Source organism: Osmia lignaria, chromosome 11, assembly GCF_051020975.1.
Source record: "Osmia lignaria lignaria isolate PbOS001 chromosome 11, iyOsmLign1, whole genome shotgun sequence".
NCBI classification, from domain to species: domain Eukaryota; kingdom Metazoa; phylum Arthropoda; class Insecta; order Hymenoptera; family Megachilidae; genus Osmia; species Osmia lignaria.
The window spans coordinates 11,410,654-11,436,177 of record NC_135042.1 but is presented as its reverse complement, the minus strand read 5'-3'; the positions used below and the strand labels follow the sequence as shown (position 1 = coordinate 11,436,177).

The window sequence follows — 25,524 nt, the reverse complement described above, 5'->3', positions numbered from 1 at the left end:
AGTTTACTTTGTATCCGCCATTACATTTCTGTTTCTCGTATTCCTCAGTTCCAACAGTGATTGTAGTCACTGGTTCCAAGTTTGAAATCAGCTGTCCATGTACATTCCGTGTTTCTATAGAGTGTATGAGTGTATATATGCATGTGTATTTGCAGTGACTACAGATGTAGAAGATTGGACATATGTAAGTATGTATGTATGTATGTACCTTTGTTTTCGAGGGGTCATGATTTAGGAAGTCCCAGACACCCCCAGATGAGATCAGCCAAGGCTGAGCTCGAGACACTGACTGACAACGAGTAATGGAGTATTGTTTTTTATATCAAAGCAATCTGTTATTATCATCAAAGTGCGTTAGACTGTTGCAGTACGAAGTATTTCTGATTTTTATAAGCGGGGTATTTCTACCCAGAATGGCGCTTTGTAGGGTGATTTTTATATTAGGATAAAGCAGATGGCGTTCGTTCTCCAGGCACAAATTCACGACCCTTTGAGAACAAAGGCATGTCCAGTCTTCTCAAGTCTTCTACCATGTTCTATATAGTATCTGTAGTCACTGGTATTTGGTAGCTCCAACGTAAAAAATTATAAACAAATTTGTAACAGTGAATTTGTTTTATATTTCTGTGGATATACATTAAGAAACAAATAAAATTTTTCGTTGAAAACATGACGTCGGTGCAAGACAGTAAGTTTACCACTTATTTATTAATGTTTGTAATTTAGAGGTTAAGAGATTAAGATTGTTAAATGTTGGTGTATACCTTTTAAATTTATATAAAGTATAATATACAGTAACGTAACATTATAAATGTATTATTTTAATAACTAGTATTATTGTATTCTACCATTTATGTTTTTATGCATATATTAGTCAACAACATTTTCTAACCTATACAATGTAAACAATAAATTGGTACATAGTTGAAAGTATTAATATAATCAATACATTCTTTGAATACATTCTAATTGTTATACAATTTATTTATAGGATTAAGATTAAAAAGATCTTATGATACCTGGAGTACCCGTGAACAGTTATGTTTAGCTTCTAGCGTATTAAAGTCAGGAGATCAAAATTGGATGAGCGTATCAAGATCCCTGAAAGCATTTGTTGAAAAAGAAACATTAAGACCACCTGATTGGTTTTCTCAAAAATCTTGTGCAATTCAGTATGCACATTTGTTGGAAAATGCAGATACTCCTAAGAGAAAAAAAAGAGAAAGCGGAGAAACAACAGGTGAATCAATAGTTAGGAGATTAACACAAGAAAGAATAGCAGAATTAGGACAAATATTAGCTTTTCAAAGGGATGAATATCACCAGCTTAAAGCTGAAATAAACATGTTAAAATCTGGAGCAGTAACGGAAGACAAATTACAAAAAATGTGGCTTGCTATTGAACAAGAAGAACGGGAACAAGAACAAAAAGCAAGAGCACATTCTGCATGGTTAGCAAAGAGACAACAGAAACAGGAATTAAATTTACAGCAAGGAGTATCTGTCATGAATCAGCGTAAATCTACAGAACATACAGTAGAAATTCAAGAAACAACAGAAACGGTAGATGAGGATGAAAAGAAAAGTAGAGGAGGAAGGTCACCATTGTTGACAAGTTTATTAAAATCTCCGAGTCCAACAACACAAATTCAAACTTCAACTACCACAGGGCAAGTAAGCTCTCCTACAATTACGAGTTTACTTGGCTCTAGTCCTAAAGTACCAAATTCTCAACTAACACAAAATGTATCACCCCAATTGCATCAATTGGTTTCTTCTGCAATTTCAAATGTACCACCGGAACGACCATCAGTTGGTGCGCCAACCTTATCTATGTTGTTAGAAATGCCTGCTAATGCACAACGTGGTCCTCTACCTAATTTACAATCAGCTTCTACCATTGTATCTCAACAAAATGTGCCTCCTGAAATTCAAAATCTTCAACCGCAATCAGTTCATCAAATAACAGTTCAAAATGAAGCACCTGTGTCTGCCCAGGCACTTACAATTAATGCATCAAATATTCCAGTCACAGAAAGTATGGTACAGATAATAGATCATATAGATGATGTAATACGTAAAGATATAATGGCAGATGTAATAGATAAAGATGAAATTAATGAAATCATTGGAGATATAGAAGAACTGATAAAAGAAGAAATAACTGGAAGTCCACAAACATTAGATACAGCTGCAACTACAATAAATACCATTACTGTACCTCAAATTCACGAAGTACCAGTAGTAACAGAGAGACCAGAGCCTAGAGATGTAGATGAAGTTGTATCGCTTTCTAATTCACCAGAAAGTGAAATGGCTATTGAAGAAATTGATTCTAGTACATCAAATATTGCAGAAATTATAGGTACAGTTGCTATTGAACCACAAGAACCTAAAATTCTTGCAGCTGAAATATCTGAAACTATAACAAATCCATCTGAAGAAGTAAAATCCGAGGAGAGCACATGCGACGAAAGATTAAACGAAGAACTTGTTTCTGAACTAGAGGCTCACGATGGTGAAAACAGCAAAGATACTACATTAAAAGAGAAACAAATGGTTGATGGATTTGATACCATGGATACGACTTCAAATGTGGAAGCTGAAGAAAGTGATTCAAAAACACCTATAAAAGAGATGATGGATGATGTAGGAGAAGATGAAATAGAAGAAGACGAAGATGAAGATGAAGAAGAAGAAGAAGAAGAAGAAGACGACGAAGAAGAAGAAGAAGAAGCAGAAGAAGAAGACGACGAAGAAGAAGAAGAAGAAGAAGAAGAAGAAACAGAACTGATTATACAAGAGTCTAAGGGATCACCTCGTACCAAACTACAAAGAGAATCTTCTGAAGAGCTAGAAAATAAAGGTAACATGGAATTAGATCAGTTGGAAATGCATCTTGCTAAAATTACAGGTGAACAGCAAGATGTGCCATCAGCTGAAGTTGTTAGCGTTTCATCCGAGGTAACAAATGATCTTCCCAGCACTGAAGATACCGAAAAGTCGCAAGATATTAGTTTAATTTTAGAAGATGATGAAAGTACGCATAGTTCAGATGACAAGAAAAAAGTAACAGAAGAACACATTATAGAGAACACTGTAGAAAGTACAGAATCAATTGAATCATTTAAAGAGGAACCTATAATTGTAGTAAAAGAGAAAACTATTATAGAAGTAAGTGAAGAGTCGCCAGAAAAATCTCAAGAAGAACAAACAGAAGAAGCTTTAGAATTTTATACAGAAGAATTCAAGAAAGAAGATACAAAAGATTCTTCAGAAGATACAACAAGTTCTATACTACAAGATATAGAAATTAAAGAAGAAGAGATTGAAGAAACAGCAGTTGTAGAAGATTCTACTCAGTTGGTATCTCCAGAAGAATTAGAGACCTCAAAACAAGAATCTGCAGAATCTGTTAAACTTGAACCTGATGTTTCCAATATTAAACAAGAAGAAACTATACTTGAAGAACCTAAAGTAGAAGAAGAATCTAAAATTCAATTGGAGCCTACCCTTATGTTGGAAGTAAAAAGAGAAGAAATTCAGGTAAAGGAAGAAAAAGAAGATAAAAAAAATGTGGATAGCGAACGCATAAAAAAGGAACCAGAATCTATAACAAGCGTTGGAGAAGACACTGTTGAATTAGACGAAGAAGAATCATCGCTAAGCAAGTTGAGCGGAGGACGTGCCATGAAAACTTATTCTAAAAAACAGAATGTTTCTATTGACAGTGAACCTGAAAATGAAGGAACAGGTGAAGGTGCAGACTATAGAGCATGGAAGAAAGCAGTCATGTTAGTTTATAATAGACTTGCTACACACAAGTATGCATCTGTATTTTTAAGACCTATCACAGAAGACCAAGCACCTGGATATCATTCAGTTATCTTTAGACCCATGGATTTATCAACTATTAAGAAAAATATTGACAATGGCACTATCAGATCTACGATGCATTTTCAACGTGATGTTATGTTAATGTTTCAAAATGCTATCATGTATAATAAACATGATACATTTATTTATAAAATGGCAGTTTCGATGCAAGAAGAATGTTTACAACACATGCAGGTAAAAATTTTAAGTACATGTTTAATGTACAATTATTATTTATAGTAAGTATTCTATTATATTCACTTTTTTTTTCCTTTTTTTTTTTGCATAGATATTAGTGCAAGTTACAGGAGAGGGAACACTTAGAAGAGAAACAAGAACTGCAGCAAGTAGCAGTAGCGAAGCCAGTGAAACTAGTATTAAAAGAAAAAGAAGTCACATTACACCAAGTCCGCATGATACTGACAGTCCACGCTCAAAAAAACGTAGAAAATCAGAAAATGATTAAGCTCTTTGGTCTGTGCATACATATACATAAAATGTGATATATTAAAGTTCATGAGAACTTTATTGGAAGAGTGAAAGAAAGGATAAATCTATCCTGTTGGTATTGAAGGACAATGCTGAACATAAAAGATATTTAAGTTGTATAAAAGAACCAAAAATTCAGTAATTTTCTCATAACAGTAGAAAATGCATACACAAATTTTAACTTCAAATTTCTTTCTTTAACACATTACTGTGACAACATAATAAATGTACAATGAACAAACAAACAGTGATTTGTTACACATTCTTTTAAGATGTAAGACTGTCAAAATTTTACATAAAAATAAATTCTTAATAACAAGTGTTCTGCCATTATATATAAAAAAAAAAAACCTACCATTTATTCCAAATGGCTCTTACAAGCATTTAACTTTTGAACATGGAAAATATATATAAAAGAAATTGACCAGTATAGTGAATCTAATACAAATAAACAGGAACTTCTATGTAATATTTTGTAGCTATTCAAGTTAAATTCATAATGGGTTATTACGCTAGTGGTGATACACGAAAAATGACACAAAGTTCCGAAGATGATGAAGGTTATCAAAACCAATTACCTTATACTATATCAGTTAGATCATTAAATCAATCAAATGTCAGAGATAAACCATACTTTACATTGGGAAGTTCTGAAAAAGTTGTAAGTTGTTTCTATTAAAATCATATTTATAATATTTTTTTCTTTTAACAAGTTAACATTTAAGTCAATACCAATGTCGTCGATATCGGACGATACTGATCGTCCGTTTTGGGGTGAAGATGAATTAAGTGGTTCCGAATCAACGCAACAATTAAATAAAAAACAGAAACGTCGGTACACTTTATCTCATCGTAATCGTATTGCAGTACACAAAAGTCGTTCTTCGCTATTTCAGTCATCAAGTTCTAGTTTAAATTCAATATCTGAAGAAATCTCATCAGGAGGTACGTATCTATTTATATATATTAGTTTATTAACGAATATTTTAAATAGTAACATTACAATTATAAATCAGATATGTAATTTTAATTATTGCAGTTTACGAGCCGGAAAGATATAATAAACTTACGAGTCGGATTAAAGTAAAGCAACTAAAACAATCTAGTCATAAAGTTGTAAAAAGAAAAATATGGACAAAAAAACGAAACTTCTTTTCTAATTGATATCTTAAAAGTATTTATTCATAATGTGAAAAGTTTGAAGTTTCATTTTGAAAGTGCATTTGACTCTGATATGAATTTACGTCTATCTATTGTTAATGCTTGTTATACCTGGAAATTTCATAGGTATTTGCTAAGCATATCTGTTTTCTGTTAGGAATCAAGTAAGGGTATTTCGCAAGATATTTTGAAGAATTTAAACAGCCTGAAAAAGTTCTGAAATCATGAGCTACCTCATACCAAATGATCGATTTAAACATCAGTATGATAAGCTGAATGAAATTCGAATTCGTAAGTTATTTAATTAAATTAACTAATGATACTTTAACACGTTTTCTAAAATAGAAACATTTAATTTGCTTTTATGAACACGTATATTTAGAATTAACATTACCGGCACGTAAAAGTACTCATATACATATATAGGTATGGCGGTGCATTAATATTACAGCCATATTGTATCTTTTACAGCGCATATCAAAACATTTGAAATTTGAATTTCAAACATGTACAATATAATCTATTTTTCAATTTCAGGATCAACCATTTTTGGTTTGATTCTAATGGGCTTTTGTATAATATTTTTAATATTATCAGCCTGGAACTTAAATAATACAATAAATGAAACAGTTGATGCTCAATATGTATTTTACTTAAATGCAGAACGCCCACTTATACGTACAGTATCAGACAAGTTTTTGTCGTTTGGAATTGATACATCTCAACTTCGTGATATGAAAAGACTTCCCATTGTAAATGAAAAATTTATTAATTTAGCTCGGCATCTTGCACCTGCTTACGTTCGAATAGGTGGTACATCCGCGGATTGCTTATTTTTTAATCAGGTTGGTATATGAATATAATATTGATAGATTATTCATTAATTAAATACTAATGTATGAAAGTTATTCGACTAGACAACAACAGAAATAACTTCGGAACAAATAATTAGCGCAGTGGATGATCAAGATATAAGTAATTTCACGATCAATAACATACATTTCGAAAATTTGTACAACTTTGCAATAAGGTCAAAGTTGCGAATGATCTTTGATCTGAATGTATTAATTAGAAATCCAAATAATTCCTGGGATAGTACTAATGCTAAGAGTATAATCTCATTTGCTAAAGATAAAAATATGAAGTTGGATTGGCAATTAGGAAATGGTACAATTTCATTTCATAATTATGCCTTATTTACTAAGTTTTTAATTGTATTTTATATATCATTTCAGAACCCAATTCTTTTCATCATGTATTCAATAGAACTGTTACTGCAATTCAACTTGCAAATGATTATTATCAATTAAGGAAACTGTTAAATGAAGCAGGATACGATGAAAGTCTTCTTGTGGGTCCAGAAATAAATCATGTAGGGGAACCCAATTTCAGGGGAGAGCATTATGCAGAAATATTTTTGGAAAATGATAAAGACAGTGTAAATTATGTTACTTGGCATCAATATTACCTTAATGGAAGGGAAGCTAGGATAATTGATTTTCTAAATGTTTCAACCTTTAATTATTTGTCGCAACAAATTGAATCTATGAAGAAAGCAATTCAATTGTCAGGAAAAAATATCTCAATGTGGTTATGTATGTAATTTTGTATTTCTATGTATGATGTAAATATCTTTTGTATAAAAAAGTAGGGAAATAAAAATATCACGTTACTTGTAGCTGAAACTAGTACAGCTTATGGTGGAGGTGCTCCAGGATTATCGGATAGATTTGTAGCTGGCTTTCTATGGCTTGATAAATTGGGATACAGTGCTAATGCAGGATTGAATGTTGTTACCAGACAATCATTGTTTGGTGGAGATTATGCTATGATTGGACCTGATCTTCAACCAAATCCTGATTGGTGGCTTAGCATAGTTTATAAGCAGTTTGTATCAAACAAGGTTTTAGAATTAGCAACGGACAATTTTGATCGTGTACGACTTTATGCACATTGTACTCCTGAAAAAGCATTGATCAGTAAAGCTCCAGCAATTACAATATATGGAATAAATATAGATGAAATTCCTATTCGTATTACCATTCAAGGAATTCCTGTACTTCATAAAAATGCCAAAGCATTTTTATATGCGCTTACTTCAGACAAGCTACAGTCAAGGTAATGATAATTATTTAATATTATTTAATAATAATAAATTATGTAAGACACTTTATTTTATCCCATTTATTTTTAGAGATATAAAAATGAATGGAAAAATATTACAATTACAACCTAATGGAAATTTACCACCCTTTAGACCAATCATATTGGAACTTGCACAAGCAATTACTTTACCCCCTTATTCTATGGTATTCATTGTAATACACGATACAAAATTTTCAGCATGTAATGTATAGGTAATGTACAATGAATCCATTCGCTTATATGCTTTTTTTTTTATATCAGACATTTTTCTATTTATTAAACATTGATAATATATCTTCATAAAACATATTTTTATAATCTTTCACCAAAGAACGAAAAATGACTAATAAAAGAATTTAAAAATATTAAAAAACCTGTTGAAACATTTTATACATATATATGTGTGTGTGTGTGTTTGAGTTTATACGTATATTATAAATATATATATATATATATGTATATGTAAATGACTACATTCACAGCATTTAATGTATATAATTCGTTACGGTGATTACATAATATACTATGCAGAGAATATCACATGGTGACATATTTTTTTTTTTCCCCCATAAACTTTATGCTCTTTCCAGTAGTGTGTCTTTCATTGTTGTAAAACAAAATATACTTACAAATTATAAACTATATCTTGTTACAAACATTATGTGAAAAAAGTAATACCATGTACAAAAAATATGCAAATACTGAAACAAAGTATGCAATGTTAGGTAAGCGGAATGATTTAATTTATCTTCTAACAATGAAATATTATTTTTAAATCAAAATAAATTTTACAATGTTTTTAATTAGTTTTGATGAACATTATATAAGTTATCAATATGAAACTGATAACATATTAGACAATTTATTAAGTCACAACTATTTATAGTATATATTTACATAAGATTTCTACAAACTTGATATTATTATATCATTCCTGAGCTGAAATGGTGATTGTTTTACCTTTAGGATCATCAAATCTATCCATAGTACGAATATCTAGAATCATAGTGAGAGCCCAAATCATAATCAGAGCTAATATGGCAGTAACAAATATTCCTGTCCAAATTGGAATTGTAGTGAAACCAACACAATCATATGCATCATCAAATGCTCTGGTATTATTAACGATTACTGCTGCATCAAGTTGTACTTGAAAGTTTGTAATATTTAGTACAGTAGAATTATTGCGAAAGATAATTGTATCTGAACAGTGATAAGAAAAGTTGAATGGAAATACAATATCTGTCTTTGTTGTTAGATTTTGTTCACTGTCGATATTATTTGTACTTGGATATAACATGTATTTAATTGTTTTAAGTGTATAATATCCTGCAGTTTTAACTTCAAACATAAAAGTAAGCTCATGTTTAAATATAGGCTGACCAGTTCCATTGAATTTCAAAATTAAATTATACGAAGATGTCTGTGGATCTGTGTTTTCGGAAGATGTATATCTGAGAGGAAGATCTATGTATTTTGTTTGGTCAGGAAGCTAAAACACATATATTACGTTCATATAAAAACCATAATTATAATATTAAAAACATAATTTTTAAATTTACCTTCACCGATAGAGCTCGACTAGAATACAATAATACTCTGCCTGATGAAACAAGAAAAGGATCAGAAGTATCATTGGCAGAAGTATCAGCTCTTTTTACTCGCTCCGAACGTCTATAATTACATGACTTTCCTGTGAGAAGAGCTATCAAATTAGGACTGGAATCTTTTATTGTCTTGTACGTCTCTGGGATAACATCTAAATTGTTAATTGGCATAATCAACAACTGTCCATCGGATACAGAATCTATGTAATCATTGTAAGTCTGATTATAAGAAGATAAATCTTCAACAGTATTCACTGCTTTCTCAACTGCAGGATAATAATGTAACGAATCAGTGGCAACAATTTTTTGAAGATGCTGAAATGGTAAAATAATTGATTAATTATTAAATATACAAGTAAATAAATATAACCTAAAAGTTGTCAATATATGCTATAATAACCTGTTTGTGTTTTACTAAATCTTCGACGCACAAATTATCTTTTACATAAAGAAGAACAGGAGGAAGATTTTCTAATGTTTTACGTAAAAACGAATCGAATTCTTTGCTGGTAGTTTTTAAAAACGGGTTCACTGCGGTTGTTGGTAAATCCGAATTAACGGAACCACCCCATAATAGTACAGGTACCGCATTATCGGCGTATAATGGTGAAATTTGATACGTAACAAGTAATATAAGAACATAATTGAAAACACAACGAAACCCTGTCATGATGCTTTTAACTAAACTGATTTGGGCGAGTCAGATAGGTACTGATCGTCCACTATCGAGCAGAAAGCAACGGAGCACCTGACTTAGAATCATATGACAGACGTCACGTGACAATTTTGTTTCCGGATTTTAAACTAACATCCATTTTGAATTGCATCAATTTGCTTTGTAAAATTAAATATTTAACTACCTAAATGAAATTTTAATACACATAAAATTGTTGTCGATGCTAAATACATATATTTTAAAATAGTATTTGAATGATTGTGAGACACCAAAATGGAAGCGAAGAAAGAAACTGTTATGTATTCGGTTTGTATAACCCTGTGAATTTAAATGACAAATAAAATAATTATATTAATTTATTATTGTTTCGTTAGCAACTCCAACCATGGAGTACAGTAGGTGTATTACCTTGTATGGAACAAATTGCTGGTCCACCAATTTCAATCAGAGTTGGAGAATTTTATAAAACTCCGAAACCACATCCTTGGCGACCTACTTTAGGATATGAAACGGTAGAAGCAGCTCCTTTGTAAGGAATTATTTTTAACTTTTAAAAATACTTGTTTCAAACTATTTGTATCAAAGTTTACTTTGAAATCTTTTTCCTTCTTTAGACCTGCACAGCCGATGACAAACTTACTTAGCAATACTTGTTACACGCCGAATGGTATGGCTACAGAACCATTGCGATTTCCAAATCTAGTGACCGGTTTTGATCGAAATCCTGCACACGGAGCACGAGCTGCACTCTATACAAGATACGGTCCATACGAATGGGTGCAAAATCAGCTTAGGCTTTACAATGAATCGGATAGCAATAGAAACTTTTCTGAAAATTTGCGACAGGACACCATTCGGATGATGCGGTAAATTTGCTAATATGTACATACATGCCAAGTATTGAACAACAACGACAATTTATATGTATATTAAAGTACATTATTATATCTACAGAGAAGCCGATGAGAAAGTACAAAACGGTCAAACCGAAACTGGTCGTAAATTGGGAGAAAGAATTACAGATACTACATTTTGGAGAAACGAGGTAGCTGCAGAATTAGAACGATTAATAATGGAAAATATAAAGATGCAAGAATGTCGTCGAGGTTTACAAACTGCAATACAAAGTTTAGAGGGTCAATTGCACATAGCGCAAGAATGTCTATATTATCGTGAAGCGAGGACAGGTTTATTTTACTTGTTTTCTGTATTAAAAAATTAGTAAATATTGTCAGTAGATATTTAAAGTTGATACTTTTGGAAATGTAAACAGGTTCTGACTTGGTACACGACCAAGCTGAAGATGCTCTTCTAAAAGAAGTGGAAGTAGTTAGAAATTGTCAAAATAAATTAGAACATTTCACTGCTAAATGCATTAATCAAGTAGGTTTGAAACCATAATTGTACATTGAGTGTTCAGTACTATTTACACTCTTAGAAGGCTTCCTTCATTTTCAATTCAGCTTACAAATAGTAGGGCAGTACAAAATCAATTAGAAATTGACATAAGAAATAAAGAATCTGCGCTTGGTATTGATATTACGTGTCACCAGATGAACAACTACAGTCGCGGATTGAAATATTATGGTGGTATTGAAAAATATGATCCTAGGTAAACAATATGATTTATAGCGGTAAATTGTAGTTTATGATCGTGATTTAAATGTTAAATTATTAAATTTTATTTTAAGCGTTACAGAAGCTGAATCTTGGATGGAAGCCTCCAATAGTGTAGTAAAAAAATCACAAGCAGAAAGGTCAAAATCAAATCAATTACGAAGTGACATTGAAATCGCAATAGATGCGGTTGGACATGAAATGTGGGAAGCATGGGGTAATACGAATAATGCTTTGGCCAGAAGAGCTGCAGAAATGCTGGAAGCTAAAGAGAAATTACAAATACATTTGCACAAAGTAATCACAATAATATTTAAATCTTATATGTACATGGTAGCCGAATTTAAATCGTACTTCTTTTGGCTATAGACTCAACAAGAAATCTTTGAAATTGAAAAAAATTTGCAATTAATACAAAAAGCTATTGCTGACAAAAGTTCGGCGCTAAAAGTTGCACACACGCGTCTAGAGAGTCGAACGCATCGACCCGAAGCAGAGCTGTGTAAAGATTACGCACAGATTAGGTATCGTTAAAGAAATTTGCATTACAGCGCGAACATACACGCAGACACTAAAACTATATGTGTTTTCCTAATGTTGTAGAATGGTCGAGGAAGTTGAAACCATAAATTTTATGATAAACGACATGAATTTAAAACTGCAGAGATTCGAAGCACAACATCAACAACTTTTACGTACCAGATCCAATTTAGAAACCGATTTAAAATCTAAAGTTGATGCATTGTTTATTGATAGAGAAAAATGTATGGGTATGCGAAGAAGTTATCCAATTGCATCGGTTATAAAGTTTTAAATTACACGTACTTATTGAAACGTGAAGTACTTATATTTTTTTATTAATTTTTTGTTTGCATGGTGTTGTCTGTTTTGCATAATACTTTTAATTATTTAATCAATTTTATAAAAATTTAATAAAAATATTTTCTTTGCATTAACATTTTTGTATAGCAATTTAATAGTACACAAAGGTATTTTTATTAAGGAAATTATAAATCTATAATATTTTATCATTAATGTAAGATAATATCACATTAATCATTTTGTATAGAATTCGTACTTACTAACAGATTAAGTCCAACTGTACAACATTATGACTGTATAGCTATTCACGAAAGCTTAGTTGTCAAAAACAACTTATAAAGTAGTATGTACAAAGTTTTATAACAAGGTTTCTTCCATGTAAAAAGTAGTACGTTGTAAAGATTTTTTTTCTCAGAAATATATAAGTTTCAATGTATGTTTCTAGTCCACTTAAAAGCAGCTACAGTATCATAGATTTTCGTTACAGCTGAATCTGTATCGTACTCATCTTTCAAGTAACAAATTTTAACATTTTCTTGTGGGTGACATTCCAAAACGTTCCATTTTTCAAACAATTTTAAAGAATTTTTTATTGGATCAACACACAAACTCTCACCTACAAAACATTGAAAATATTTTAATTTATAGTATGTTGATAATTTGTAAAAACGTAACTATAAATTGTTACTTACCATAGTTTACAATACCACGATCTAAATTCGTTTTCAGTTCATTTAAAATTTCATGAATTAAATCTCCTTCAGATAATGATCGGCCTACTAACTTTCTAAGAGTAAAAGCACTGAAAGTATACGTATCAACTAACGGTCGTAATAACATATGAAGGAATTCCATACGTTCGGCGTGTTCTGGTACTAAACTCAACTGTCAAAAAACATTTAAATGAATTATAGTCGTCCTGACGAAGAAAACGAAACTTTAATTAATAAAAAATTGCTCACTTTATATTGAATACTTCTACTCCTATTTGTATTATAATATTCTTCGTCTGAACTATCGTCGAAAGTTTGCGCGTACCTTCTACTCCATAATTCTTCTTGTAAACAACATTCCTACCAAATAATTTGAATAAGTGATTGTTGATTGACCAAATCGGCTTAATGTATGTACAGTACCTCTTGTGAAGTAATGATCTCTGTATGTGACAAATTTTGAATAGCTTCCGTAATAATGAGCTCCAATTCTTGACATGGTTTGCAGAAAATAAATTCGTATTTAAAAATATCACAAAGTTTAAGAGAATTTTGAATTAAACGATTTTGAGATACTGTAATGTTATTTTCCGCGATAGCAACTGGGTCATTGATTTGTGAGTGCAATTCAGCATACAAAGCTGTTACTGAAAAATATAATTAACACAATATAACACAGTTTTTTATTAATGAATACGTTAAAAAGATCAATGTGTGCCTTCTTACCTACTATGCTGTCTATAACATAACACGCAAGCATTGTATTACTGTAATAGGATAATTCGATTACATTTGGTAAAATCGATTCAGGACGGATCGCAATCACATTATTTGATTTGACTGGGTGACCACTAACAGCTTCCGTAATTTCTTGTCGTTGTTGTTTTACCAAACCTGGACCTAAAATATCAAGCTGAAAAAAATAATCAGGTACATAGATTTATTCTATAGATTCTTACTACAATACATTATCGTGAACATATTGAATTTTACTAACTGCATGATTTATAATATCAATGTTTTCACCACAGAACGCAATATCATGATGACGAGATTCCAAATCCTGTCTTATTATCTGAAACGCTTCAACCAATTTATCCAGAGTACAACCATCTCGAAATTTATTTAAGAGTAAGAATGCAACAACGTTGGTAGACATTATCGGCATCGAGCAGGCAGAATCTAAAAATGATTAGGTAATTATTGTTACATTAACAACATTCGATGTAATAGAATTTTAGATATAATTTAGAATTAACCCTTTGTTTTTACCGTGTACAACGTGCCGTGCAATACTATCAACTAACTGCCGATATTCTTCCATAATGATGTCTGTACCATAAAGCGATGAACTCGACACTGTGTATTTCAAAGGTTTTTCAGACGGCATTGTTTTTCCTCCAATTAATTTGTTTTGTTGATTTTGAAAAGATTTTAACATTTCCTATCGATTAAAATCGAATAACATTAGAATGATAAAAATCTGATGTAAAATATATCGAAACTTAAGAAAAAGTGAAGTCTTACCCTAAGTGAAAACGGTTGACAAAAATCAACCTTAACAATACCATAATTGCCCCTTAAGGTTGACCATATACCTTGAATCGTGGAGCTAAAAGTTTCCATTTTCTTTGGGTGACCTAACTGTTCTCTAACAAAATTTCCATCCACGAGACGTTCATAATTCATTGCAACGGGTACTAGTAGTGCATCTTCAATAATTCCATCCATGTATGCATCAACGATAACACTCAAAATGCCACTTTTTGGCATACATGGTTTACCAGTTCTTGTACGGCCACCCTCTATAAAGAATTCTATGTTATGACCCGCTCGTAAGTTTTCCATTACGTATGTATGAAGAGTAGCGCGATAAAGAACATCTTTGCGGCCTACAATGGGGTCAATTCGGCGTTTTATAAAAAATGCGCCTAAGCCTCGTAAAAACCACCTATTTAACGAAACAGATAATCAGTAAAATTATACAACAGAATATATTGATTATAAAGAGAAAGAGAGATTATAAACAATAATATACCCGAAAAACGGAATCTTCAGATTATCACCAGCTGCAATCAATGGAGCTCTAATATTATTTGTTAGCAGAATGAAACTGATCATAATATAATCTAAATGACTTCGGTGTAAAGGAACCAATATCAAAGGAAGGCCAGTCTCGTTTGCTTTCTTCAGCATCTCTATTTGAGAAGGTAATACTACTGCAGATTGTATAAAACATGGCAATAACTTATAAAGAATCCATGAAGTTATTTTAAGTAAAATATTGCTTAATCTGCTTTCCATTTGATATAATATAGTTTTTGCTCTTTCCTGTGCCTTCGCCAAGGCTACGTTTTCCCTAACACCTTCATTGCTAACAGTTTCTGAAGCAGTTAATATGATTGCTTCCTTTAATCTTTCATCTGCAAGGACCTGTAAAACAAAATTTTCTACAAAATGTACAAGAGATAAGGGGATTCAGAGGATTCTGAAATGCATGTAAAATTCTTTTAAATCTACAACTTACCGTTTCTGTTATCCTTGGGTAATCATACTCTTTACAACTATAAATATGTGAAATACAATGAAACACTTTAGAAAACAATGACAAGCCTGGATTAACTATCAATATATTTAAACCAAATGGCATATGTTGCTTGTTAATAGTATTTACCAATGAATTCTGCAAGAAAAGAATTAAGAATAAAATTAAGATATAAACTTACACGTAGAAGAAAATGTAGAGTTAATTTGTTATCGTTAATTTGTGGAAGAAAAAAATCAAGCAAGATAAACGCATTGTAACATTACTTTAACCATGCATGGTTGACTTACATGTACTGGATATCCATGTACCACGATAATGCGCAACCATCGTGAAAAAAGTCCACGTGGTTCTTCGTACATATTTTTTTTTTTTTTTTCCCAATAATTATCTCGCGGTTACATTTGAACTTTGCTGATACATAGTTCATTGATACATAAACATATCAATGTACGAAAATAATTAGTTTAACTTTGAAGGTGATCAATTATTGATCACTGAAAGTACTTATACTATTCTTTATCAAGGCTCGTAATTATCCGATAACGGTGCATTGCATTTAATCTTAAATATTATGGATGTATTTAAATAATCTCAATATTACTACAGTAATCGTAGTAATCATAATTGAATAAAATGTAAAGTTAAATATACAACAAGTGTCACGCGATTGCGTGTAGAATTCAATTATTCTACTAATCAAATGAATTGGTAGAATTCGATGAAATAGTTATATAATTAAATGCGCGTTGAAAGATGGCGTGTTAATTAGGTAACGCATGGTTTGTAATTGTATAATATATCTACTTGTACACGATGATACTTAATATTTCAACTGTAACTTTATTACGATTATACACTAAAAATCGTACTTTTATGGAAAAAGAAAAAAAAAACAAGATAAGTTACTGCAAAGAAAAACTTGGATACATGTTAAAGCATGTAAATATTCGCAATTCTGCACGCAGCCTGGCTACAAGATTGCAAGATAAATGTATTTTTAGTCGTAGAGAAGAGCGTGAACTTGCGACATTCTATTAATCGCCGAAGAATGCATACTTACTTGTTAAAGTTACGGAATAACTGGTATAGAACTTGTATTACATTTCTTCGTTTTAATTTTGAAAATTTTCAAAATTTTATGCTATAATACAGAAAAAATTGAGTGACTAATTTTAATTATTAATCCACTGTTGTATACGTTTCATAAGTCTAGCTCATGATTGATCCTATAATTCTTATAGCGAAGATATTGTATCAGCACGTACGATGACGATTATCTTCCTTGAAGTTTAAGCAATAGCAAACAATACCTTACTAAAGAAAAAAATTCACTCACTCTAGATGATGGAGTGCAATTGCTGCAACAGTAATGTAGATAGGAAGATTTTTCTTTAACAAGTGGAGCCAATGGCTCGGTTTCTTTGATTTTATACAGAGAGTTTTCGCGTATCTTTCTTGCTTGCTCCCTGTCTTGTATCTTTTTCCTATGCAATTGTTGTCCAGCTCGACGAAGTTCTGTAACGTAAACATATTATGTTAGAAATATTATTATTTTTTTTCGATTACTTCTCTGTTTACTTAATACTTTGACAAATCTTACCGTCCAACGAGAATCGAGTGGTGGATGATTCTGTATTTCGCCTTACTTCGGTCCTGGTCTCCCATTTCGCGTATACCTCTTGTAAACGCGTTGAAAGTATATCAACCATGCTGGGAGCTCTGCGATCGTATAAAAGAAAAACATTACATTAAAAACAAGACCGAACCGTGTATAACTGACAATGAAGCGCAAATTTTACGGGGTTTGCACTTGAAAAATGATCATGAATTATTTACGCTCGATCTCCGACACGGTCGAATGGAATTCAAACGGAGCGGATACAATTTTTTCTTCTATTTCTTTTGTTTCAAACATATCTCTTTGAGTTACTAACAAGCGGATGAAGAGTTTTGTATGCTTCTTAAAAGCAAAGATTTGTAAAGTTTCGTGTATCAATGATGATGATGATGATGATGATAAATTGTATACACAGTATGTATTGCTTCGAAATAAGCAACTCGCTATTCCTTCTTCTTTGTTTGAACTCGCCCGCAAAGTGAGAAGTACGAGAAATGAATGAGAGGTCCATGAAAGCGCGAAGCCGATGTTTAGGGTAATATGTAAATTGTCACGCTCGACTGAGCAGTGACATCGGTTAGTAGAAGAAGGATGGAATATATGTATGTACATATATGTATAATATCCTTGTTCAAAGAATAACATTCGAGAACAAAGTCAAGTCAAGAATAGCATACCTGCTTCGAAATAAGCAACTGTTCGGTCCCGAGCCACTTGCTTATTTCGAGACAAATATATGTATGTATGTATGTATTCACGAATCGTTCATCTTTTCTATCTGTCTGGAATAAAATGACCAAGACAAGTCGAAAATTAGAGTCTCCCCTGTTACACCATTCTGGTTGATTTCGAATGACCTATAGTACTTGTACCTATAACAATAGTCTACAGACATCTTACCTTTTTTCCCATTGAAACTTATCTTACGCTTAACTTTGTAAAAACAATGAAATGAATAACAACTCGGGAAAAGAGATTCCTAGTCACGCGATCTGAATTGCACAGATAGATCAGGTATCGGTTATATAAAACAGTATTAAATGTTCCAGTGTCCTAACGTGTTAAAAATATGTACATATATGTAACCAGAAATCATTGGTGCTTGGTGCTCGCAAAAAAGAAAAGCTAATAATCTTTCTGAAAAAAATTATTTGTTTATCGAATGCTACAGCTCATCAAGATGATTCTTTAACACTGGTACACGCAATAATTCATTGAATGACACAACGTCTTCTCCGAAGGAGTTGATAAGTACATATCGCGATCATATTTTGTGTATGTACTACGAACGTTGTACCATCTCATCGTCAGTAACAATGAACATTTTTCCAAAGAAATAAAGTATGTACATATAAGGTTTATAACAATAATTGTCAAAGTCCAAGCTGATAACAGTATCGTGAGAGACAAACGTCACAAAGAGATGCGATCGATTACGTGTAGCGCTACAAACAGCTGGTTGGTTTTTCATACGATAAATGATTTAGTATGTTGTTACTAATGTTTCTTCTCATTTTATTCTTGAATCGCATTTATTTGCTTCCTTTAAACTTTAAATGAAAAAATTCTTGCAAAAAAAAAGAAGAAAAACGCGTATGTTTCATCATTGCCAGTGAAAGCATTGAACGATTATACATATTTATCTTTCTTTCGATATTTAATCGTCTGTTTAAATCAAGTCTTCCGCGTTTCTATTAGACCGCTACTTAAGAAATGAATTTTTCATTGCAAAGCATTTTCATAAGTTTATCTAATAAGCACCGTTATCTTTGATTTCAAATAGAAAACAAGGAATCAATTGCATAATGCATATGCATATGCGAGTTTAAACGAGATGTTTTTTGTCAGTACTCGATGCAATGATTAATTCAGGAAATAACGACACAAAGTGTATTGATGTAAATATAATTTTATCGCTAATTGTAAACATTCATTTTGCAAGCAAAACCTTTCGTTATTTCGTTAGAGAAATGCACTTTGTTCTCTGGATCATACGAGAACGACTTTCGATGTCCCCTGAACCAAGTTTACACCAAGTTTCGACAAAACCAATTCCTTCTTAAACTGATAATGATAAATAGTAAATTAAAATGAGTTTCAAGCAAGTAAGATAATTTCTTATTTTGTAATAGTATACTCAATATTTCAAAGTTCGAATAAAAGAAGAAATACGTTGTATGTACCCATTATACATACATATAGAATACTCCGCTCGTTTCTCTAATAATCTCATGTATTAGGTTTGCATTTTGCATGCAAACCATGCGCATAGATAAAGCTTATTAGAATGAAATTACTATAATTACAAGTTGACTAGAACTATCGATTAAAACCGAGTTTTCAGATATGTACTCGTGAAATGATCGAGAATCTCGATTTCTAATTTAAAGGGGAGAGAATACGTTACCTGTAGTTGAAAAAATAGAAGAGGACTCCGAAAAAAAGGAAAATCTCAACGAAGCCATCCATTTTTTTTTTCAGTCGTGGAACACGCGATGATGATATTTATTTCTTTCCACCGAAATAAATAAATAAAAAAAAAGAAAAAAAAAATACTGGTACGTTTTTACCAGTCAACAAAGAGCATGGATGATCTCAACTGCTTCTTGCCATGATTTCAATCACAGTTTATCCTATTTCGTTTAATCATATATGTATATACATTGTAAACTTTGTTGCAGCGCGTCGATTCGATTGCCGTGAAAAAAGATATTACCGAACACTTCGACGAGATCCATAGATTCAAATGGCAACGGTACCGTTAGCGCCGTGTTTAAACGTCGTGTTATTCGGCGCCCCCGATGCCGCCTCGTAGTAACTTATCTTTGCAAACCTTTGAAATAAAAGCAGTAATACGAAAGGCTGCTTCGGTCGTGACAATCGTCGACTTTCTACTGCGATACGTTAAGTAACCACCAACAATATTCCCCATAGACAGTTCACTGACTCGCTTAACTAACGATGCAACGCCGGAATGATGTTCCCGTATGACAACAGAATACGTTTTTTCTTTTCTTTTAAAATGCAGTCAGAAACTATAACCCTCTTACAATTAGAAGAACGTTTATCGTTTTACAAATAACTTCAAAACATTACGAATGGAAACGAAATGACAACTTTCAAACAATTTAACATCGTTTACATAATTGGCGCTTTAACTTGCCATTAGAATGGACATGTTTTAAAATTATAATTTTTAGAGGCAAACAAATTGTTTTACAATTACAATCTTTTTTCTCTTTTAGTTTCGATTAAGTACTGAAGTTTTCATCTTTAAGAGATTCATTTGACAATGTTCTTATTTTTAGCAATAATAAAGAATCAATTTGTATATTCTATACGAAATATCGGATCGGGATAGTCGCACGAAAAATGTTTTTTTATAAAACAAAGAGTCACTTTCAGTTTCAGTTTCATTCGACAATCGATGTAGCCACCGCAAAGGTTGAATCATAACTGTATCTGAAGCATCGAGAATCACATGGTATACGCGGTAAATCACATCTACAGGGAATATTAAATAATCTGCATCAATTTTTCTTTTTTCTTTTCTATTAAAAACGTGACCATTTATCAATGTCAACTTAAAAATGATAAGATTATGATATGGAAATAGTTACGAAATTCGTACTATAATCCCTCACAAAAATAGTGAACGATGACCAGGGTAATTTTATTTTGTATGAATCAATCAAATATGTTATTGATTAAATTTAAATAACAAAGGACACAGAATGTAATTACAATTCTGTCTATATTCCTGTTACTTTATTCCAACAATATTATAATATGTGCACAAACAAATTGCACATACATAATGTGATTCAACATGCACCGATCTGTCGCGATAACACATTAATTCAACTAAAAATATTTCAACATTTAAAGATCAGATGAGATGTCCTTCGACGGAAATAAAAACGAAAAGATTGTCTTTGTTACTGAGTATCTCACAGGGTACACCATGCGACGAACAACATCTTGAGTAACAAAATCGGTATGACCTGGTGTTCAGTTAGTTCCATGCAACTCGTAAATTAATCCTATTGAAAGCCATTAACGTTTTATGTTGCTCCTTTATTGTATGTACGTCAATTTGTAAGAGGACATTAAGATTCGCTGTCTGTATATGTATACGATCGGGAAGATTCATTGGTAGTCTGAACTACGAAAGAACGGTTTCGTGCAAGGCTCGTGTTAAACGATTTCTTCTTTTACGCGCTACTTTCACAAATTAAAAATAGTGAACATGAAAAAACGATTCAATTTTTATTATCTTTTTTTCCCTCTTTTCCTTGTTATTCTAGATTAAAATAATCCACGTGAATGATTGATTCTTGTCATGTGTTACCTTTACAGTCTACACCGTCGTGTCGTTATTTTACTTTGTTTTTGTTTTTCAAACATTATTCAAAGATAGTATATGTATATATAAGTAGTATGTATGTACATACATACATATTATCAATTTTTATACTAGAATGATTATATCGCATCAATAAAAAATAATTATAACAAATTTCGCTCAGCATTGTGGCATAATTTTACTATTTATATAAATACGATGTTAAAAACAATACAAAACATAACCTTTATATGTATGTACATACATAATATATTTTGAATTTATTTTACAAACAAAACTTACCTTGTACTGATGTTCGAAAAAAAGATCTCAGGATCACATGAAATGTTAAATTAATTATTTAAAACACAGCTATCTAATTCAAAACACTAACGATAAGGCGTACGTTATACGCCACATGACGCCACACATTGCAGCACTGTGCAACACATATAACAGCGTGGCGCGTATTGCATATGTATAGAAACACTAGGAAACACGTGTTGTCACTATATCACTATATAAAAGTGTAGAAATAACCTACTGATTGTCAAAAAACAATATTTGTTAAAATTGATAGAAAATTTAGTTAAGAATAATTGAAATTACATAAACATGGGGGTGAGTAAAAAATCATTTTATATTATTTTAATAAAATTATTACCATTTTAACCTAATTGTATTCTTACATAAATGAAATAGAAAAAGTTAAAAATTAGTGCAATTAAGAGAAATAATCAAAAAAGAAATAAACTTACAAAGCAAGGAAAGCTTAAAGCAAGACGACATAAACCATTAAAGAAACAAATTCAGAAAACAATAGCTCCACCTCCTGAATCTATCGAAGAGGAAAGTGATCATGATGATAACATTTTGGATATGGTTGAAGAAGAGGATTTAGAATTTCTTAGAGAAGCTGTTTCAAATAAGTCCTATAATTTACTGAAACAAATTCGTTTTAACGAGTATGTTAAGATATATAAATTATAATAAATTTCTATTTAGATTTTGGTTTAAAATTATCATACATTATATGTAATTTAGAACAGTTGATGGCAGAAAAAATAACAAGCACAATAAAAGGGAGAATGATGAAACATTAGAGGATAAATATGAAAATAGTATATCAAAAGTAATTGAAGAAGAAGGTGCAAAAAAAGTTCGCATGTTACTTCCTACAAAATCTAAAAATGGAATTATAGAAACAAAATTAATTGAAGAAAATGTTAATGAAGGCAGTGACAATAAGTCTGATGAGGAACAAAATAAACAGAATGATAACATGGAAATAGAATTGGATTTACATGTAAGATGTAACTAAATTTTATACTCTGCTATTAATATAATGATGTCTTATATATCTAAATGGTAATTGATATTTTAGACCGAAAACAAAGATGCAAATAAGGAACCTGTATCTATGATAGAACTTTTAGCATGCCGTAGAGATGTATTAAGATCTAAACGTTTAAAAATAGGATTACTATCTAGTAGTCTTTTAGAAGCACCTGAAAGTAAATGTGAAAATTTCAAAGTATTGCTAGAGTTTATGGAAGAAACTGATTCAGAAGTGTATATTAGTGTTCGAAAGTTAGCAACTGTATCATTATTAGAAGTTTTTAAAGATTTATTACCATCCTATCATATTCTTCAACTTCAACAGGAAGGTGTAAAATGTATGTAACTGTAATGAATAAGTATACTACTGTACATATTACTTACTGTTATGAACTGCAAGTGGATCATTTTTTTGTTTTCCAGTAAAAAAGGAAACACTGGCTTTGCAAAATTATGAAGCTGCATTATTAAGATATTATAAACGTTATTTACAAAAATTAGAAAAAATGTCCAGTGTATTAAGGAAAAAGAAGGGAGATACAAGACAAGTAGAAAAACCAGAAATTGAATTGGGCAAACTTGCAGTAATGTGTATGTGCAATCTTTTAACAACCAATCCTTACTTTAATTATTCTGTTAATATAGCAAATTTCCTTCTGCTATTTCTTGACAATAAACATGAATTTATAAGGCAAGAAGTCTTAAAATGCATTTCTCAAGTATTCAAAGAAGACAAACGTGCCGAATTATCTCTTACAGTAAGAAATTATAATGTCTATATAATCCTTTGGCAATGCAATTTTTAGAATATTACTTACAGTATTCTTAAATTTCTCAGATAGTGCGTAAATTGAACCAGTATATAAAATTAAAAGCTCATTCGGTACACTCTGAAGTTCTATCTGTATTGTTATCTCTTCGTATAAAAGATATAAATTTGGATAAAGAGAAAGAAGAAGAAACTAAACAAAAGAAGCTTATGTCTCATAAACAAAGAATTCTTGCTCTGAGCAAGAGAGAAAGAAAGAAAAGTAAAAAACTTGAGCAAGTAGAAAAAGAATTACTTGAAACCAAAGCTGAAGAGAATAAGCAGTCTAAACAAAAATTACTTACTGACATAACAAGTATAGTATTTACAATTTATTTTAGGATTTTAAAACAAGCTCCAAATAGTAAAATTTTATCTATTTGTCTGGAAGGTTTAGCAAAGTATGATAATCTTTTATTATATTTAATCAGACATTAAATTACTTTACATTTATTAACATTTAATAATTTTAGATTTGCACATTGTATAAATTTAGACTTTTACCAAGATTTAGTAACTGCTATAAACAAATTAATGGAAGATGGTAACTTAAGTCTAAGGGATCAGTTATATTGTATTCAGTGTGTATTTACAATCTTATCTGGACAAGGTTCATCGTTAAATCTTGATCCTTACAGGTTCGTATTGAAGTCAATAACTGATGCATAGAAAGAAGAACATAATTATATTTTTAATTACGCTTTACAGGTTTTATGTACATTTATATAAAGTTTTATTAAGTATTCATTGTGGCAGAACTCAGTCAGAAACAGAAATTCTTATAAAAATTTTAATTCAAGTTCTAATTCATAGAAGAAAAAGGATTACGCAAAATCGTTTAATTGCATTCATCAAACGAATAGCTATTATAGCTTTACAATCACAACATAATACAGCACTTGGCATTCTCGGTATTATAAAACAAAGCATGCAGCTTGGAAAAGCAGCAGATATTTTATTAGATACTGATTGTACTACTGGAGATGGTTTTTATCAGCCAGAATTAGAAGAACCTGAATGCTGCAATGCACATTGCACAGCCCTATGGGAGCTTTCAGCTTTGCAAGTATGTATTTAGAAATATTATAAGCAAAAGCAAGTGTTGTTAAATGTATTTTTATTTTATTTATTATTAGCGACATTATCACAGTGTTGTACAAAAGATGGCGAGAAACATATCTTGGGGAGTACCACCAAGCGGTGAAGGTTGTTTACCTACGGAAATTGCAAAATTGTAAGTTATCCAAGTTGTGTATATTTTCTGACACTTTCTAATAAAATCAATTATTTTATTTGTTTCAGTACTCCAGAAGAACTTTACACTGAATTTGATCCTACTGGTGTTGTGTTTAAACCAGCAGTACCAGTTCCCAAACAAATACATACTAAAAAGATAGCAACACCAATTCATCATTTTATAAATAGCAAATTCAAAGAATACATTAATACTATAAATAATACTGAATTATTTGCAGATGGATATATAGACTTTTATAAAGCTTATACTAATTAATATTATTTGTAACAGAAATTGCAAATATGAAATGAGTGGTACATTACCTAAATCTGTGCATACTTTGTAAATAATTGCAATTGGTTCTTACAGTTATTTTGTTAATTTAAATAGTAATAGATTTACAAAGCTACATCATTTATACTCACTTATACTGACATAGATACTGTTTTCAAATAAAAACATGAAATAATGTTTTATTGTACTTGTAAGATTTGATAGTAGAATGAATTACCTGTGATTCTTTA

At 31.2% G+C, this 25,524-nt stretch overlaps 6 protein-coding genes across 12 annotated transcripts; 4 read left to right on the top strand and 2 right to left on the bottom strand.

Annotated features, from left to right (window-relative positions):
* The first annotated feature begins 547 nt into the window (after positions 1–547).
* Positions 548–4,662, top strand: Brd8 (Bromodomain containing 8). The gene is made up of 3 exons (XM_034338000.2): positions 548–688; positions 992–4,071; positions 4,166–4,662. Exons 1-3 carry the CDS (start codon positions 670–672, stop codon positions 4,340–4,342), a joined length of 3,276 nt encoding a protein of 1,091 aa, XP_034193891.2. The 5' UTR covers positions 548–669; the 3' UTR covers positions 4,343–4,662.
* Positions 4,663–5,087: 425 nt separating this feature from the next.
* Positions 5,088–7,928, top strand: LOC117610507 (heparanase). 2 transcript variants are annotated; one of them, XM_034338008.2, is made up of 8 exons: positions 5,217–5,310; positions 5,405–5,448; positions 5,684–5,817; positions 6,064–6,371; positions 6,444–6,693; positions 6,762–7,121; positions 7,206–7,644; positions 7,721–7,928. In XM_034338008.2, the coding sequence occupies exons 3-8, from the start codon at positions 5,751–5,753 to the stop codon at positions 7,881–7,883; spliced, it is 1,587 nt and encodes a 528-aa protein (XP_034193899.2). In that variant the 5' UTR covers positions 5,217–5,310; positions 5,405–5,448; positions 5,684–5,750; the 3' UTR covers positions 7,884–7,928. The 2 variants fall into 2 exon arrangements, with proteins under 2 accessions (XP_034193900.2, XP_034193899.2); XM_034338009.2 differs by lacking the exon at positions 5,405–5,448 and having other exon boundaries at positions 5,088–5,310.
* Positions 7,916–10,042, bottom strand: LOC117610509 (uncharacterized). The gene is made up of 3 exons (XM_034338011.2): positions 9,679–10,042; positions 9,234–9,593; positions 7,916–9,163 (listed from the first exon to the last, which is right to left on the bottom strand). Exons 1-3 carry the CDS (start codon positions 9,946–9,948, stop codon positions 8,600–8,602), a joined length of 1,194 nt encoding a protein of 397 aa, XP_034193902.1. The 5' UTR covers positions 9,949–10,042; the 3' UTR covers positions 7,916–8,599.
* A 59-nt stretch (positions 10,043–10,101) lies between these two features.
* Positions 10,102–12,454, top strand: LOC117610508 (tektin-3). Its single transcript, XM_034338010.2, has 9 exons — positions 10,102–10,260; positions 10,329–10,483; positions 10,569–10,820; positions 10,909–11,141; positions 11,228–11,337; positions 11,418–11,566; positions 11,646–11,868; positions 11,941–12,095; positions 12,175–12,454. Exons 1-9 carry the CDS (start codon positions 10,228–10,230, stop codon positions 12,383–12,385), a joined length of 1,521 nt encoding a protein of 506 aa, XP_034193901.1. The 5' UTR covers positions 10,102–10,227; the 3' UTR covers positions 12,386–12,454.
* Positions 12,455–12,651: 197 nt separating this feature from the next.
* On the bottom strand, positions 12,652–22,062 carry mino (glycerol-3-phosphate acyltransferase mino). Of its 4 annotated transcripts, none has more exons than XM_034338001.2 (13): positions 19,680–20,737; positions 17,255–17,373; positions 16,991–17,169; positions 15,634–15,789; positions 15,145–15,539; positions 14,634–15,057; positions 14,379–14,550; positions 14,104–14,288; positions 13,833–14,019; positions 13,530–13,753; positions 13,356–13,466; positions 13,086–13,278; positions 12,652–13,009 (listed from the first exon to the last, which is right to left on the bottom strand). In XM_034338001.2, the coding sequence occupies exons 1-13, from the start codon at positions 19,739–19,741 to the stop codon at positions 12,822–12,824; spliced, it is 2,595 nt and encodes an 864-aa protein (XP_034193892.2). In that variant the 5' UTR covers positions 19,742–20,737; the 3' UTR covers positions 12,652–12,821. The 4 variants fall into 4 exon arrangements, with proteins under 4 accessions (XP_034193892.2, XP_034193894.2, XP_034193893.2 ...); XM_034338002.2 differs by lacking the exon at positions 19,680–20,737 and adding an exon at positions 21,921–22,062 and having other exon boundaries at positions 12,653–13,009; XM_076690965.1 differs by lacking the exon at positions 19,680–20,737 and adding an exon at positions 18,173–19,405 and having other exon boundaries at positions 12,653–13,009.
* A 19-nt stretch (positions 22,063–22,081) lies between these two features.
* On the top strand, positions 22,082–25,429 carry Noc3 (Nucleolar complex protein 3). 3 transcript variants are annotated; one of them, XM_034338004.2, is made up of 10 exons: positions 22,082–22,238; positions 22,320–22,582; positions 22,662–22,923; positions 23,002–23,293; positions 23,379–23,713; positions 23,794–24,164; positions 24,237–24,401; positions 24,472–24,829; positions 24,900–24,997; positions 25,066–25,429. In XM_034338004.2, exons 1-10 carry the CDS (start codon positions 22,233–22,235, stop codon positions 25,274–25,276), a joined length of 2,361 nt encoding a protein of 786 aa, XP_034193895.2. In that variant the 5' UTR covers positions 22,082–22,232; the 3' UTR covers positions 25,277–25,429. The 3 variants fall into 3 exon arrangements, with proteins under 3 accessions (XP_034193895.2, XP_076547081.1, XP_034193896.2); XM_076690966.1 differs by having other exon boundaries at positions 24,914–24,997; positions 25,066–25,119; XM_034338005.2 differs by lacking the exon at positions 22,082–22,238 and having other exon boundaries at positions 22,440–22,582; positions 22,667–22,923.
* The last annotated feature ends 95 nt before the right edge of the window (positions 25,430–25,524 follow it).

Coding starts and splice junctions, on each gene's coding strand:
- Brd8 (XM_034338000.2), top strand. Junction 4,072..4,165: donor AATGTTTACAACACATGCAG/GTAAAAATTTTA, acceptor TTTTTTGCATAG/ATATTAGTGCAAGTTACAGG.
- LOC117610507 (XM_034338009.2), top strand. CDS start 5,751: ATGAGCTACCTCATACCAAATGATCGATTTAAACATCAGTATGATAAG. Junction 5,818..6,063: donor GCTGAATGAAATTCGAATTC/GTAAGTTATTTA, acceptor TTTCAATTTCAG/GATCAACCATTTTTGGTTTG. Junction 6,372..6,443: donor ATTGCTTATTTTTTAATCAG/GTTGGTATATGA, acceptor TTATTCGACTAG/ACAACAACAGAAATAACTTC.
- LOC117610509 (XM_034338011.2), bottom strand. CDS start 9,948: ATGACAGGGTTTCGTTGTGTTTTCAATTATGTTCTTATATTACTTGTT. Junction 9,594..9,678: donor ATTTAGTAAAACACAAACAG/GTTATTATAGCA, acceptor TTACCATTTCAG/CATCTTCAAAAAATTGTTGC. Junction 9,164..9,233: donor GTCGAGCTCTATCGGTGAAG/GTAAATTTAAAA, acceptor TATGTGTTTTAG/CTTCCTGACCAAACAAAATA.
- LOC117610508 (XM_034338010.2), top strand. CDS start 10,228: ATGGAAGCGAAGAAAGAAACTGTTATGTATTCG. Junction 11,338..11,417: donor CTGCTAAATGCATTAATCAA/GTAGGTTTGAAA, acceptor TTTTCAATTCAG/CTTACAAATAGTAGGGCAGT. Junction 11,567..11,645: donor ATTGAAAAATATGATCCTAG/GTAAACAATATG, acceptor TTTTATTTTAAG/CGTTACAGAAGCTGAATCTT.
- mino (XM_034338001.2), bottom strand. CDS start 19,741: ATGGATGGCTTCGTTGAGATTTTCCTTTTTTTCGGAGTCCTCTTCTAT. Junction 17,374..19,679: donor TTCTATTTTTTCAACTACAG/GTAACGTATTCT, acceptor ATACGATCGCAG/AGCTCCCAGCATGGTTGATA. Junction 13,467..13,529: donor AGATCATTACTTCACAAGAG/GTACTGTACATA, acceptor ATTATTTGGTAG/GAATGTTGTTTACAAGAAGA.
- Noc3 (XM_034338004.2), top strand. Junction 22,924..23,001: donor AAATAGAATTGGATTTACAT/GTAAGATGTAAC, acceptor TTGATATTTTAG/ACCGAAAACAAAGATGCAAA. Junction 23,294..23,378: donor TCAACAGGAAGGTGTAAAAT/GTATGTAACTGT, acceptor TTTGTTTTCCAG/TAAAAAAGGAAACACTGGCT.